The following is a 15,605-nucleotide window of genomic DNA, read 5'->3' on the forward strand; positions in this document are numbered from 1 at the left end:
AAAAAAAAAAAAAAAAAAAAAGAGTTGCCTTGGTCATGGTGTCTGTTCACAGCAGTAAAACTATAATGAAGACAGTATTTCTACTCTTCTGATTTCCCCTCATTCCTCCCAAAAAATTCTGTGTTCACAGGACTCTGTAACCTGCTACCCAGTTCCCTGTCTGTCCTTTGCCAGAATCAACTAGCCAGGGCCCCAGAAAGCTATTCTTAGACCTGGGTAAGTGACACAGAAGGACCAGATGGGGCTGTATGAGTATTTGTGGAGGAGCAGGTAACTGGGGACACAGGAGGCTCTCCCTGTCAGATATCAAGGACCAGATGTCCAGAGAGGAGCGTTTGGACTGATGAGGAAGGGGTCTATGGGAGATAAAGACCCCAGAGTCCAGAAGTGGTGACTAATGACTTTGATTCTGGATCTCCAGGGAAACTGTGATAAAGAGTTCTCACAGGGGCTGGTGAGATGGCTCAGTTGGTGGGAGCACCCGACTGCTCTTCCGAAGGTCCAGAGTTCAGATCCCAGCAACCACATGGTGGCTCACAACCATCCGCAGCGAGATCTGGCGCCCTCTTCTGGAGTGTCTGAGGACAGCTACAGTGTACTTACATATAATAAATAAAATCTTAAAAAAAAAAAGAGTTCTCACAGGATGTCAATAAGTGAGTGTCAATATTACTATTACAAAATGGAAACTGAGGCACAGAGCCTTGTTCAGAACCAGGTCTGATCTCCTGTGATATCCATACTAAGACTGTATGGAACTGTTGTCCTACCACAGATGGGATGTGGCCCTTGTCCTGCCTAGACACAGGGCAAGGGTTCTCCTGGCCTGGCTCTGGATACATCCTAACCTTGTGGTAGCTATGTTGAAGCTCTGCTCGTCTCTGGAGCCAGAATCTTCAGGATTCATGAGGAGAGTCCGGTACTTGTCAATGACATCACTGTCAGCTCGGATTCCAAAGAACACCTTCTTCTGGTCCTTTAACATCTTGAGAGTCACAAGAAAAGAACTCAATCACAGCCACCATCTTGTCCCCTGTCCCCTGTCATGCCATTCTTCATGACTCTCTGGCCCATGACTTGGCCCCTGAAGCAAACCAGCCCACCTTGAAGTGGAAGCCATTGCTCTCCAGATTTTCTAGGAACTGCAGTTGCTTCTGAGCATGCTTCTGGATCTTCAGGGTCTGGAGGTCAGCCACCAGGACACAGTCCCATTGATCAGAGGCCTCAGGCTGGAGGGATAAGGTATGGGATAGAAAGAGAACCCTGAACACAGGGAGGAGGAAATGTAAATCTGGAACCCAGCACAAGACACAGGAGGGGAGAAGGTGTGGGGCAGGAACCCAGCATAGAACACGGGATATGGAAGGAGGTGTGGGACCACACAGAGTAGGTGGGATCCAGCTTGGGAGGTCTGAGCAGACCTACCTTACAAGTGCCCATTTCCACCAATGGCAACTGGTCCCCTTCTGGCCCCACAAAGATCTGGGAACTCTCATCATCCTGGGAGACAGAAAAAGATGAGGAGACGAGTATGTAAGCCCCTCAGAAGCCTCTTCCTACAGTCTCTGAGCAGGTACATGGGCACTCAAGGGAGTGAGACTCCCTATCCTGCTCTGAGCTGGGGAGACTCAGTGAACACTAGATGGGCAGGAAATGGCGACCTCAGGACAATCAAGGTGATGCAGGTCAGTACTTCTGATAGCTGGAGACCTAGAAGACACCAGCTACCCAAGAATCCGAAGAGGGTGGCCGGGCAATGGTGGCACACGCCTTTAACCCCAGCACTTCGGAGGCAGAGGCAGGTGGATTTCTGAGTTCGAGGCCAGCTTGGTCTACAGACTGAGTTCCAGGACAGCCAGGGCTACACAGAGAAAGCCTAACTCGAAAAACAAAAAAAACAAGGGAAAAAAAAAGAGTCCGAAGAGGGGGCTGGAAAGATGGCTCAGCGGATGCCCTCTTCTAGTGTCTGAAGACAGTGGCAGCATAATCATAAACATAAAACAAATAAATTATTCCTTTAAAAAAAAAAAGAAAAGTCTGACAATACCAAAATCTGGGGACATCAGGGATACACGTGTGTACTACTACTGGTACTAGTTCACACAAACTTGGGGGACATTTGCACTGGGCAGTACTAGACCTTGTGGCCTGGCCATCCTTGAGGACACAGACAAGAAACTCGGGACAGGGCAGGGGCATAGTCCCCATCGACGAGAGCCACAAGTGGAATCTGAAGGACTTGAGATTTTTCAGTTGCCCATGGAGACCAAAAGAGACCATCTGATAGATGGAACTGGGTAGGTGACAGAAGGCCAGAGGAGTTACAGATGTTTGTGAGCCTCCATGTGGATGCTGGGAATTGAACCAAGGTTCTGGGGGAGAACACCTGCTGCTCCTCACCACTGAACTCCCTCCAGTCCCTAGCAAGACATACTTTTTTTTTTTAAACAAAATAAAAAGCAATTAACAAGTAAAGCTCTGCTTTTAAATTTTTTTAAAGAAACATTTTAAAATCTGTTTTTTATTTTATATACATTGGTGTTTTACCTATATATATCTCTGTGTGAGGGTGTCAGATTAGCTGGATCTGGAATTACAGACAATTGTGAGCTGCCAGGTGGGTGCTGGGATTTGAACTCAGGAACTTTGGAAGAGCAGCCAGTGCTCTTGGCCACTGAGCCATCTCTCTAACCCATTTCTTTCTTTCTTTTTTTTTTTTTTTTTTTTTTTTTTGAGACAGGGTTCTAGCCTGGCTAGCTAGAACTCACTATGTAGACCAGAGAGAGCCACATGCGTCTGCTCTCTAGAGTTCTGGGATTAAAGGTGTGTGCCACCACCACACCTGTCCCCATTTTGTTTGTTTGTTTGTTTGTTTGGGTTGGGTTGGGTTTTTTGAGACAGAATTTCTTCATGTAGCCCTGGCTGTCCTTGAATGATCTCTATAGACCAGGCTGGCCTTAAACTCAGAGAAAATTTCCTGTCTCTGCCTCCAGAGTGCTAAGATTAAAGGCTCACGTGAACCACCACTGTCTGGCTCCCATTCTATTTTTTGTTTCTTTTTATTGTACAAATATTTTGCCTTTATGTCCCTGTGGAGGTCATTGGACTCTCTACAACAGGAGTTACAGGCAGTTGTAAGCCACTGTGTGGGTGCTGGGAATCAAATCCAGGTCTCTGCAATTGTTTTAATTTTTAAAAATAAAATTTGTGGGCTGGTGAGATGGCTCAGTGGGTAAGAGCACCCGACTGCTCTTCCGAAGGTCCAGAGTTCAAATCCCAGCAACCACATGGTGGCTCACAACCATCCGTAACAAGATCTGGCGCCCTCTTCTGGAGTGTCTGAAGACAGCTACAGTGTACTTACAAATAATAAATAAATAAATCTTTTAAAAAAATAAATAAATAAATAAAATTTGCTTTTACAAAATTTTACAAAATTCTGTTATTACTGGTAGACACTACCATGCCTGGTTATGATTCCAGGAACTGAACTCAGGGTTTCGTGTGTGCTAGGAGAGCTACCTGCTAATTAAGCTACATACACTAAAATACACTACATACACTAAAATACACTACATACATACACTAATTAAGCTATATACACCACCAAGGGAGGGAGCAGAGGCAGGGCAATCGATGCTGTGGGCTCTGTTCTGTTTCCTTGGTGCTGGGTGCTGGGTTCTTAGGATTTCATGTACTCTGAACAATCAAGGTGCCTGAGGACTGAAGTTGGTGGCAGTCAGGGCTTCTTTCCTGAGGGTGTGGACTGTAGGAAGCGGGGAGGAAGAACTGCGAAAGTGGGGGCTGCCAGGCAGGTTGGAGCAAGTTGTGCTTTTCCAAACCAGATGGAGTAAAGGCCAAGGGAGGAGTTGAGTGGGCTGATGCACTGGCTAAGGAGACAGCATCGGGAAGATGCTGATGCACAGTGGCTAAGGAGACAGCATCGGGAAGATGTTGAGGATGTTGGTTTGTCATTCATGATGTGTCCCTTGGCTCTGTACACATGAGTGACATAGTCCCATCCATGCCCCTACGAACAATGCAGGAGTTGATAGAGGGACTTCACAGTGGCAAGGACCTCGTCCGTGGCTCCATGGTCCCAGAAGCAGGGACTATGTCCTTCTAGACACTTGAGCTAAATAAAGCTGTTTCTCTAGCTGTCCAGCTGGTTGGGAAGCCATTCTCATACTCCATGGTCCGAGGGGTGCGTGTCTTCCTTAGCCCATTACCAACCCCAGTGCACATCCTCAGTAGCCCCTGCCTCTATCCCCACAGTGCATATTATCATCCCTGAAGTTACCGCAATGCCAAGTCTGACTCTTGCTTCCCCCCACCCCACGAACCTGTTATCCCTCCCCTTCTCAAACATATTCCTCCTACCTCCTCCAGAGAATTCTCACCATACTGCTCCAACAGGCCAGCCGAAGAGCTGCCAGGCAAAATACAGGCCACCCAATCATGTAGGAATTTCAGATAGACAAACAGGCTTTGGGATGGGCATGGTAGCACATGCCAACGATTCGGAGGGTTGGGTGAATTTGTGGCCAGCCTGATGTACATAGCAAGTTCCAGGCCAGCCTGCTCTGTATAACAAGACCTCATCTCAAAGTAAAGCAAAACCAAACAAAATTAAGGACCCTTTTTTTTGGGGGGGGGGTGTTGTTGTATTGCTTGCTTGCTTGCATATTTTTAAGTATAAATATATTGCAATATCGCCTGGGTATACTGAAATCCAATTTGACCTAAGGTGGTTTTGCTTGGTTTGGTTTGGTTCTGCTTGTTTGTTTATTTGCCTTGCGGCTGAATCCATGCCCTCCTGAAGCCCCGTGAGTGCAGACTCACATTCGCACACATGCCGGAGGAGCTTCTGGTTCAAGAATGGGCAGGTAAGCTGGGCGGGGTGGCGCACGCCTTTAATCCCAGCACTTGGGAGGCAGAGGCAGGCAGATTTCTGAGTTCCAGGCCAGCCTGGTCTACAAAGTGAGTTCCAGGACAGCCAGGGCTACACAGAGAAACCCTGTCTCGAAAAAACAAAAAAAAAAAAAAAAAAAAAAAAAGAATGGGCAGGTGCTGCCCCTCCCTGCATCCCCATCCAGCTGACAGAAGGAGCACAGGCCTCAGACCTTCTTCTCCCTGTCTTGTGTGCACCCTGTGCGCTATACTTGCCTCTCTACCTGGACATTTCTGTCTGCTCCCACCCTCCCGCCTCTGACAAATTCCCCAGACTCCTGGGCTCTCTTGGCTTCCCATTCACTGCCCACAGACACATGCAACTCAGATATTGTGGGCAGGGATTGAAACTTCTCTAGGAGAGAAACCCACACTTAGAGCTGCACCTGTGTCTCAACTTGAGAAGAAGGTGACACCCCAACCAACAAGAGAAGCGGCCAGGGGACCCTTATATCCCTGGCACCCTGCCTAGTAATCCACCCACCACAAGGGCCCAGCAAGTGTCATGTGGGATGAATTGGTGAGTGAGATGAGCTTGACTTTCGATCGACCTGGGCAGATGTCCTCTGATGTCTCCCCTCTCCCATAAGCCACAATCTCTTCCATAAGCCACAATCATCAGTGTGGGCCCAAAATGTTAGTGTGTAGAACATATTAGAGCAGAGACAAGACCTAGGTCAGAACCAGGAACCTGTAGGACTTTGGAATCCAAACTAGGGGGCACCCTGGGAAGAAGAGGCCACCCACAAAGTATACCTTTGAAGGCTGGGCTAAGAGGCTGTCTCTAGCCAGTCCTAAAATTATATCAGAAATCCCCTTCCCACTAGAGATGTGTGCAGCTTTGCAACAGTTACCTGAAGCCTCCAGGGGCTGGAGACATCACTTCAGCCAGTGTAAGCTGAAGCCACTCTGGGCAGGACCACCATATATCTATCCGTGGCAAAGCAATGCCTGTGAGCATCTATCTCAGTGTTGCCCTTGGGGCGTTCATGATGGGACCAGCTCGTGAAACTATCTTTACCTCCAGCCAAACAGCTTGCTCAGTGTTCCTGAAGTGCTCAAAACTCCTGGGTCTTAATCCATTGGATTCCACCTCCAGGTTGTGTGGGCTCCTGAAACTCCAGGATACCCAGGATAGGGGACAAGGCTGTCCCCACACACTCAGCTGGCCTTTGGACCTAGACTTTCACCTTACCATATACAGCCAGACTAGGGTTCAAGCACAGGCAGACACCCTGGCTCTGAAGTGATTGGCCCCTCAGAGATTCAATTTCTTTCTAATAGAATCCAAGGATATCACTTCCGCAACAAAGAATCAGCCTGGCATGGGCAGGAAAAGAGTGAAGAAAATCACCAGCCTGGCCACTAAGGTTCCTGCCATTTCCCCCCAGCCCTTGGCATCTCCAGTCCTACAGGCCATACACAATGGGCTAGGGCTCAAGGTTCAGGACTCAGGTAGGGCCCCTAGCTCTTCATTATGGACACAGGCCACCTTTTCAGTTTGTGGGACATCATATCTCCTAAGGAATCCTCCCTCCTGAGGGTCAGGGATGCAGAGGACCAGCGCAGGGCAGCCCTGCTCATCTCCAAGCTGCCTTCCCGGTCAGTGCAGACAGAAGAGAAGTGTGCATACAGAGCATCCATCTCCAAACCGAGCCTGACCCACAGGTCGCGGCACACGTTCATGAAGGCGTGGACCTCGCTTCCCACTCCACTTGTCCTTTGGCCCACCTTGTCCCAAGATCATGTTTACCTCCCTTGCTAGTGCTCTGAGGCCTGTAACACTCTTCCGTTTCATTACCCACAGAGGGATCCACCTGTTCCACCAGGGATTGTGGGCAGGGATTGAACTTCTCCAGGACAGAAACCCACAGTTGGAGCTATAGTACAGGTGTACACCTGTGTCTCAACTTGGGAAGAAGATGACACCCCAACCAACAAGAGAAGCGGCCAGGGGACCCTTATGTCCCTGGCACCCTGCCTAGTAATGCCTCCCCATATCCATCCCCAGACACTAAACTGGAAACTCTGTGTTCTCAGCGCTGAGCCCTGGAGGGTGGTGCATGGGTGGACACATATAGGGACCGGAGTCATGTCTACTACCTTGTGGGAGAGGTGGTCCCAATCTTTACCTCCTAAGGCAAAAGATGAACAAGCTAGGGAAAATATTGGGGCAGCATTTCTGGGAGAGAGACATGTATGTGTGTCAGTCCTGAGAGGCAAGCTTCACTTGGCAAGTTTATTCAGCTCTCAACCCCTTCAGAGACTCAGAAGACTCACAAGTTATGGATCTGAAGAACTTATGCCCGGACCAGTGAGATAGCTAGGCAGATAAAGGCACCTGCCACCAAGCCTCAGTGTGATCCCTAGGACCACGTGGTCAAAGAAGAGAACTGACTCTAGAGACTTGTGTTCTGACCCTGCACATGCAAGTCCCCACGGGACTCAGTCCTCAGCACCCCTGGGAACTGGGTAGTCACTACACCTGGTGACTTTGTCCTCAGCACTTCAACTTTGCAGGAGTATAAAGGGCAAGGAGAAAGCCACCAGGCGAGGCTAGACGTTTACAGTAGCCAGGTCAAGGATGGTTTCTTGGACTTCGACAAAAGCACTGGAGAGCCATGGAAGAAATTTAAACAGTAGAGGGCAGGCTCAGATCCAACTAGGAGCTGGGACCACCAAACCCTCTGTGTACCTAAACTTTAGGTCCTAAAGGCACATGCTCTCTCTCCTTATACCACTAGCTTGAGGAAGAGGCTGGCAAGGGGATGGATATTGGAGCCAGGTTAAGGGTGTCTATGTGCTGGCCTGAACACTCAGCTCCCAGAGCTGGGTCTGGAAGGCCCAGTGAGAGGACTGTATAAAAGCAGAGAGAGCAGCCACCCACACAGCCCACACCTGGAGGCCTGGTGCCTCCGTGGGAAGTTAGTTTCACTCTCTACCTCGCCCTTGCCTCCTCCCTGGAGATTAAGTGCTGGCCTCTGCCCCAGGTGACCATTTTGGTTGACAAAAGGGGAAATAGTGCTTTCTAAAAGGTACCCCGAGAACACACACATCTTACCTTCTGGACTACACCTAGGCTCCAGGTCCAGTCTGCCTGGAGCAGGATCCAGAAAGCGTGGCACACAGCTACACAGGCCAGTCTAACCTGGTGTCCATAGTTCCTCCCCGTCAGTGCAAGTCACAGGTCTGAGTGTCCCACCACAGCATCTCTGTTCTCATCTTACATAGATAAGTCTGGCAGAAAAACCCTACATCACATACCTTCATAGGATCCCAGTTCCTGGGATCTTCAGAATTCCAGAATAGGACTAGAAAGCTACTTCATCAATCGTGCCTCTTCCTTAGCCTGCCCCATAGTCACGGATCTAACTCTAGCCAACATGCTCCCTGAGATGGCAGGTGGTTGGGAACTGCCCGCCACCACGCCTTCCAGGGAAGGATGACAGCTGTAGAGGCTGCAGGCATGTACCTTCAGAACCGAGGCTCACCTGCATGCTGGTGGCTGGTCCCTCGGTCAACGTGGGGCTCTGGATGCTGGCACTGGCAGGTGTGAGAGTGCCTGCGGGCTCCCTGTTGTTACCTGACTTCCTTGTGGATTTGCCCCGCCTACTCCTCTGATTGCTTGCCCAAGTATGCTGGGGAGGAGCCAGCAGCAAACCCGCCAAGAAAATCCCTTCCAGTGTCCTTCGACCCCAACACCTTCTTCTCAAGGGTAAGGTGGAGCTCTCTCCTGGGTTTTCTATCCTCTTCCCTGCAGGGATGCCCTGACTGCAAGGTAGAGTCCGTGACACACACACACACACACACACACACACACACACACACACACACCGCTTCAAGAGAAAATGGTGACATGGACGATCTTTTTTTTTTTTTTTTTTTTTTAACGTAAATAACCCGTTTATTGCAGGCTAGGCAAGTCTCAGACAGCAGGGCTTCTACTGGTCTTTCAGTTCCTTCAGTCTTCTGATGGCAGACTTCACTGTGACTGCAGAGGTGGTGTTGTAGGTCCAGGCCCCGCCGGACACTATTTTCATGCAGGAACCACAGTGCCAGATGCCGACAGCTCGTCTCTTCATCTTGGTCTTGCCACAGAAGGAGCAATTGTACTTGGCGTGCTGGCTGATTTCAATTTTCTTCACCATTTTCCGGAGGGAGGCACCATAGCGGGTCCCGTACTTGCCGACGATGCTGACCTTCTTGTTGCGTTTAGCCATGTCGCCGGAACCCAAGCCCAAGTCCGAAGAGCGACATGGACGATCTTAATAGACAGGTACTTAGTACCACCTGTCCTTGAGACATCTGCAGAGTCCATTCCTGACCTTCCAAATGTACTGTCGACTCCACAGAGGAGAAAGAGGCAAAGGGATAGCAAGACAGAGTCCCAAAGGAACGGACTTCTCATTCCTGGGCTCCTGTGATGACCTGAAGCCGGGTATCCTGAGACTGAGCCCTGCTGTGCAGCTGCACTGAGACAGCTGCTGCTGGAAAAGGCTATGGACAGAATCAGAGTAACCAATGTGTGGGAGCAGCCTGAGGATGCTGAGGCTAGCAGGGGCAGGATGGTCTTCCTCAGGAAGGGCACATAGGACACTGAGGTATAAGGGGCCCAATCTGAAAACCACTGTGAAGCTGAAGATATAGGAACAAGGTTGATAGTCAGGGCAGGATCTCTAAAAGTATCTATCACAGGGTGGCTGGCAGCCAGGACACACCCAATGTCACCTGCTCAACACTGTGTCACTCTGTAACACTGTGTATGACGCTCCTACAGTTCAGGCATTGACTTGGTATAGACTTGCTAGGGATTCTCAGATAAATGTCAGGCCTCTCCTTCAGCTTCAGGGCCCTAGCAGGCTCCAGGATTGAACTATAGCGGGTCAGGGGTGGGGGGTGGGAAGAGGGGGAAATATCAAACTAGAGAGGGAAGGAGGGAAGAAGAGAAAGAGAGAGCCAGCAGTGTAACTATGTCTTAGTTGTCACCGTTCTATTTCTGTGAAGAGACACCATAACCAAGGCAACTCTTTTTTTTTTTTTTTTTTTTTTTTTAAGATTTATTTGTTATATGTAAAGACACACCAGAAGAGGGCATCAGATCTCAAGAGCCTATGGAGGGAGATGAGAGGTAGCTCCTTATAGGACTGGAGATATGTCGGCAAGGGAAGCTGGGAAGTGTAGTCCTTCAGCAGGAAACTATTACTCCTCTCTTCCAAGATGGCTGCTCAACAGCATTACAGGGTGCCCCACCCTTCACATATCTAATCACATAGCCATACCATAGGGCAAGGAAGCTTGGGGAATGCAATTCCTTTTTTTAAGGAAGAAAGTAGGACCCTTGTACCTAGCACCTTCAACCTATGGACATAGAGTCTCAAATACCTAGTAAAAAAAATCAGCAAGGGTTGAATCCAAGCTAAGACCCCATACTACAGCTGGATGTCTGTCCAGGACACCTGCTCCCCTCTCCCATTCTCTCTGTTTCTTTCTTCTTTCATTGTGTGAGACAAAATGCCATTTAGATTTACTATAGAGCCCACAATAGCCCAGAACTTGCAGTGTTCCTCCTGCCTTGGCTTCCTGAACTCTGGGATTGTAACTTGGTAGGAACACAAGTTTTTGTGGATGGAATAAACTATGTTTACCCAGATTTTTCATATTATTGAACATCTAAGATGGTTTGCAGTTTGGGATACAAAAGAGATCTCTCTATATATGTATCTTTTTATTATTTTGAAATTTCCCTCTCAGAACAGTTATAGGAGGTGAAGTTAATAGACACCATCAGAAACAGTGCTGAGGTTGTTGGCCAGTCTTGGGGACGGACTGGCACCTAAAATGTCTGGCTCATCTTCTCTCCAGATAGGGGCGTAAGACCAGCTCCAGTTGTACTCCCTTCCCGGAATATGGACCCTTCCACAAGATAAGCAAGGCAGAGTGAGAACCTATCTCTAAAAACAAAATAAACAGAATTGTGCTTTGGGGCTGAAGTTCAACTCAACAGCAGAATGTATACATAGCAAACTAGAGGTCCAGGGTCCATCCCAAACACTGCAAAAATAACTAACAAACAGGAAGAATGCAGTCCGTGAGAATATAGAAAAAAGGCTTATAATGAACAACAAAGACACTGAAACACATGAGATTTCAACTAGAGAACTATGAAAACACTAGAAACTCAGGTTCACAAGACAATGTTCCTGTTTGTGTAAGGTTAATTCATTGGCTGGGCAGTGGTGGTGCATGCCTTTAACCCCAGCACTTGGTCTACAGAGTGAGTTCCAGGACAGCCAAGGCTACACAGAGAAACCCTGTCTCGAAGAAAAAAAAAAAAAGGTTAATACATTGATTCTTCCCTATGCTACTTTGTATCTTTCACACCACTTTCTACCACAAACACACATCGACTTGATTGTGTTTATTACTATTTATTAGCATATCACGACCTAGTGTTTCAGATCTAGTGTTGCTAGACTTGCTGCACCCTTTGGCCTCTGTTCTCTGTGCAGCTGATGTGGAAGTGGCACTGTGAATGAGGCTCTGCTGTGAAGTGTGGCCCAATCTCCTTGATATTGGCAGTGCTGCCCTGTCTTTCTAGGCAGAGAACTTTGGCCCAAGCTTCCCTGTGGACCATGGACCTTTCCACTCCTTCCTTATTTCTCCAGCTACAAATCTTGGCACCTTTCAAGGGCCAAAGTGCATTAAGAGGTATCTGTTGCTAACCGAGACCCAGTGACCTCACTGTGGATCGGGATGGACAAGACCAATGAGGGCTCTAGGGGGCAGTGAAACTCCAAAGACTAGGTGCCCTTGCCCTAGGACCTCCAGCCCTTCAGGAATGTGTCAATCATGTGACTAGATAATACTCCATCCCTTTGACCAAGATGCCTCTGAGTGGAAGTGGCTGCCTCCAAGAACCTGCTTCCTATCTTCTCTCTGGGCTGGTTTCCAACCTTGTTCCATGCAAGGGGAGACTCAATCATCTCTCAGGTTGCTTGTCTATCACGTCTCTCTTTCTGAAGCTGGCCTTGTGTTTTTCACACATGGTTGGGGCTGCCCTACAGAATGTTCAGTTTTTCTGCTTTGCTCCTTAAAAACACTCCCGGGCTGGTGAGATGGCTCAGTGGGTAAGAGCACCCGACTGCTCTTCTGAAGGTCCAGAGTTCAAATCCCAGCAACCACATGGTGGCTCACAACCATCTGTAATGAGATCTGACTCCCTCTTCTGGTGTGTCTGAAGACAGCTACAGTGTACTTACATATAATAAATAAATAAATCTTTTAAAAAGAACACTCCCCCCCCAAAAAAATGGGGGGGGCCTGGCGAGATGGCTCAGCAGGTAAGAGCACTGACTGCTCTTCCAAAGGTCCTGAGTTCAAATCCCGGCAACCACATGGTGGCTTAGAATCACTGGTAATGAGATCTGACGCCCTTTTCTGGTGCATCTGAAGCCAGCTACAGTGTACTTACATATAGTAATAAATAAATCTTTAAAAAACAAACAAACTCCCAAGTAGCAGGTGTGCTGGGAACGAGTTTTCTATAATCCATTCAACTTTGTAGATTTACCCTACCAGTTGAAATGTGATTGTTCCTTTGCAAAGGCTTTCTCTCCTTTCTTGACGAGTATTTTTAGAAAAGTATTTCCGCCAGTGTTCTACCATTTCCCACCCTGAATGTGATTCCTAGGGCCTAAGGAAACCTTGAGCTCTGAAGTCAGGCCAGGCCACGCCCACGTGAACGTTGGCGCCCTTCTTCCCAGGGTAAGGCCGGAATTTGCCACTTCCTTTAAGTCCTGTCTGGCTCCAGAGCCTTGGGTCTCTGACAGGAGGCTTCTTCATAGCTGAGAAAAGGCCACTCTGTGTTCTGCTCCCTAGGAACAGAGGTGAGGACTTTTGCAGCCTTCAGACAAGATGAAGATGACACACCAGTGCGAACCTACAGCGGAGGGAACGCCTGCAGAATCCTGAAGTTCTGGTAGAAGCTTCGCGTTCCTGTGAAGTGTTAGGAGTAGAGATCGTTAAACTTAGCGCTGTTCAGCATCTCTGTTCCTAAACAAGATGCAAAAATAAAACTCAAGAGTTGTGAAACTAAAAGCACTTGTAAAGTGCTGAGAATTTGGGAGAATTTTCCATAGCACATCGCTGGAGTTTGCAGCGAGCAGTGTGGTCCTTTAAGGCGGACTCTTCCTTTTAAACCACGCCCTTGCCGAGACCGCCTCTATCCAACGCCGACTTGTAGGACCTGAACCCTAGGTAAGTAACTCAGCTCCGCCCCTGAGCTGTGTTCTCTGGGCCGGACCTTTAGGTCTTGACTCCTCCCTGGAACAGCCCACGCGCCAGGCACCAGAGCCTGGCCACTCCATTGACCCGCCCCAACCATAAGCCCCGCCCTATCCGCCTTGCCCACAGATCGTCACTTCAGTCCACCCGAAACCCCGCCTTTGACCATGGTCCGTCCCCAGACTGCCCTTCCAGAGGTCAGGGGCCCTAGACCAGTCCCAGACGATTCCCCCAAGCCAGCGAGCCACCCCTCGCAGAAGCAGTCTCGAGTTGATGTTATACTTACTGCATTCAGCTTTGTCTGGGCGAAAGGAGGCGTGGTCTCTGATGGGGAGAAACACCCACACTAGGGAAGCTAACTCACGCCTCCAAGGGAGCTCACCAGAGAGGTGCAAGGAGGGGGCGCAAAAGGATGGATGGCTTGGAGGCAGCCGTTCCTCCAAGCATTATTTGTAAGGGATAAGCCGGTAGCTAGCCGACCAGCGCAGGATTCTACTTCGCTTGGCCTGGTATCACCTCGCCTTCTGTATGTACAGGCCATCGTCTCAGTCGCAGACAATGCAGTCGGGGTACTGCCAACTCCATCAAGCTTTCAGCTGCTTCAAGGTCCCTTACAGGATAGAAACTAAGGCCCAACCCTGCCCTCATATCTAGCCCTGTCTTGTCCACTCTCACACACACACCCACAGATAAGTCAGGGCCAACACAACGAGTAGAGCCACACCGGACTAGAGCAATGGGTGGCAGGAGGTACAGAGAGGCAAGCACTCAGCTTACCAGAAGACTCACACATTTGTTCGTAGAGCAAGGTTCAGTATTCAGGTGTTGAGTATTTTAACAAACTGTAACAAAGGCAGGTGGATTTCTGAGATCGAGGCCAGCCTGGTCTACAGAGTGAGTTCCAAGACATCCAGGGCTACACAGAGAAACCCTGTCTCGAACCAAAACAAAAACAACAAACTGTAAAAGTTGCAAACATTGAGGCAGGCTAGAAAGACAGGAAAACGTAAGTAGAAAGGAGCCCCTCCCCAGCTGAAAGTCAAGAATTCCAACGCACCTGACCTTTGCCGTAAAGACTGGCTACGTAGAGGCACTATATTACTTTTTTACAGAAATACTTTTTTTTATATATATATTATTTTATTATATGTAAGTACACTGTAGCTGTCTTCAGACACACCAGAAAAGGGAGTCAGATCTTGTTACGGATGGTTGTGAGCCACCATGTGGTTGCTGGGATTTGAACTCCGGACCTTTGGAAGAGCAGTCGGGTGCTCTTACCTGCTGAGCCATCTCACCAGCCCCACAGAAATACTTTCAAATAGCTATGTTAAAATACCAATAAACCATACTGAAACCCTGAGCGTATATGACCTTAGAGTACCGGGTTACTTCTTTCCCAGATGCAAGCCTGAAAATTATTGAAAGTTTCACAAACAAAAGTTTCCAGTAAAAGCTCCATACAACCCTTGTGACCCAGAGTTTTACTTTATCAACTTAGTCCTATCCAGTGCACATCGAGAACCACTCTAGGACCACATTTATATTCCTTAGCAACCCCTTGAGATGTAACTTCAGACGACATCAACATCTTTGTTTGGGTTTGGTTTGGGACACAAGGTAGCCCTGACTGTCTTGGATCTTGCTCTGTACATAAGGCTGGTTTCAAACTCCACCTACCTCTGCCTCCTGAGTGCCAGTGCGGGGAATAAAGGTGTGTGCCAACATTTCCAGGCATCCAACATCTTACATGGCTACTGTAAAGATACTTAAGGGAGACTCTCTTGAGAAACCCACATTCCCGCTTGGGTGTGTACAACTGTCTTCCCCATATGCCTATTACACACACCCCTACCATGTGTATACCTGTGTTAAATTCTCTTCTTAATTAATTCCAGCTTTACTTCATTCTGACTCACCCTAAAATCTCCTGGGGTATAGTCAAGAAGTCCAGTTTCAAAAGCTCAGCATGGAGTTCATACAGCCCCACCAAAACCCCAATAGAAGCACTCTGTCAAAACCCTAATCAAATAAGACTGAGTAGGACACATGCCCATAATCCCAATACTATCTGAGCTATCTGAGGCAGAAGGATGGCTGCATTTCTAGTCAGCCTGGGCTACATGATGAATTGTAGGCTGAGACCTTGTCACAGCAAAAATCTACCCATGGCTGAGGTGTGATGGCACTCACCTTTAATCTCACCTTTAATCCCAGCACTGTGAGACAGAGGCAGGCCAATCTCGGTGAGTTCAAGGCCAGCCTGGTCTACCGAAAAGAGAGCAGTTCCAGGATTGCCCCCAGGCTACACAGAATAACCCTGTGTCAAGAAACCAAAAAAAAAAAAAAAAAAAAAAAAAAAAAAAAAAAAA

The 15,605-nt window shown here is 48.4% G+C and overlaps 2 protein-coding genes across 3 annotated transcripts in view; both read right to left on the minus strand.

Moving 5' to 3' along the window:
- Ano9 (anoctamin 9) overlaps positions 1–8,517 on the minus strand; it is a 17,129-nt gene extending 8,612 nt beyond the window's left edge. For both annotated transcript variants that reach the window (XM_029479532.1, XM_029479533.1), the window contains exons 1-4: positions 8,442–8,517; positions 1,426–1,500; positions 1,104–1,229; positions 849–985 (exon numbers count right to left, since the gene is read on the minus strand). In XM_029479532.1, coding sequence (XP_029335392.1) covers positions 849–985; positions 1,104–1,229; positions 1,426–1,500; positions 8,442–8,447 — 344 coding nt within the window. In that variant the 5' untranslated portion in view covers positions 8,448–8,517. The remainder of the gene's footprint in view (positions 1–848; positions 986–1,103; positions 1,230–1,425; positions 1,501–8,441) is intronic.
- Positions 8,518–8,839: 322 nt separating this feature from the next.
- On the minus strand, positions 8,840–9,170 carry LOC110299127 (putative 60S ribosomal protein L37a). Its single transcript, XM_021168734.1, has one exon. It carries the CDS (start codon positions 9,168–9,170, stop codon positions 8,892–8,894), a length of 279 nt encoding a protein of 92 aa, XP_021024393.1. The 3' UTR covers positions 8,840–8,891.
- Positions 9,171–15,605: the final 6,435 nt, after the last annotated feature.

This window comes from Mus caroli, chromosome 7, assembly GCF_900094665.2.
Source record: "Mus caroli chromosome 7, CAROLI_EIJ_v1.1, whole genome shotgun sequence".
In the NCBI taxonomy this organism is placed as follows: Eukaryota; Metazoa; Chordata; class Mammalia; order Rodentia; family Muridae; genus Mus; species Mus caroli.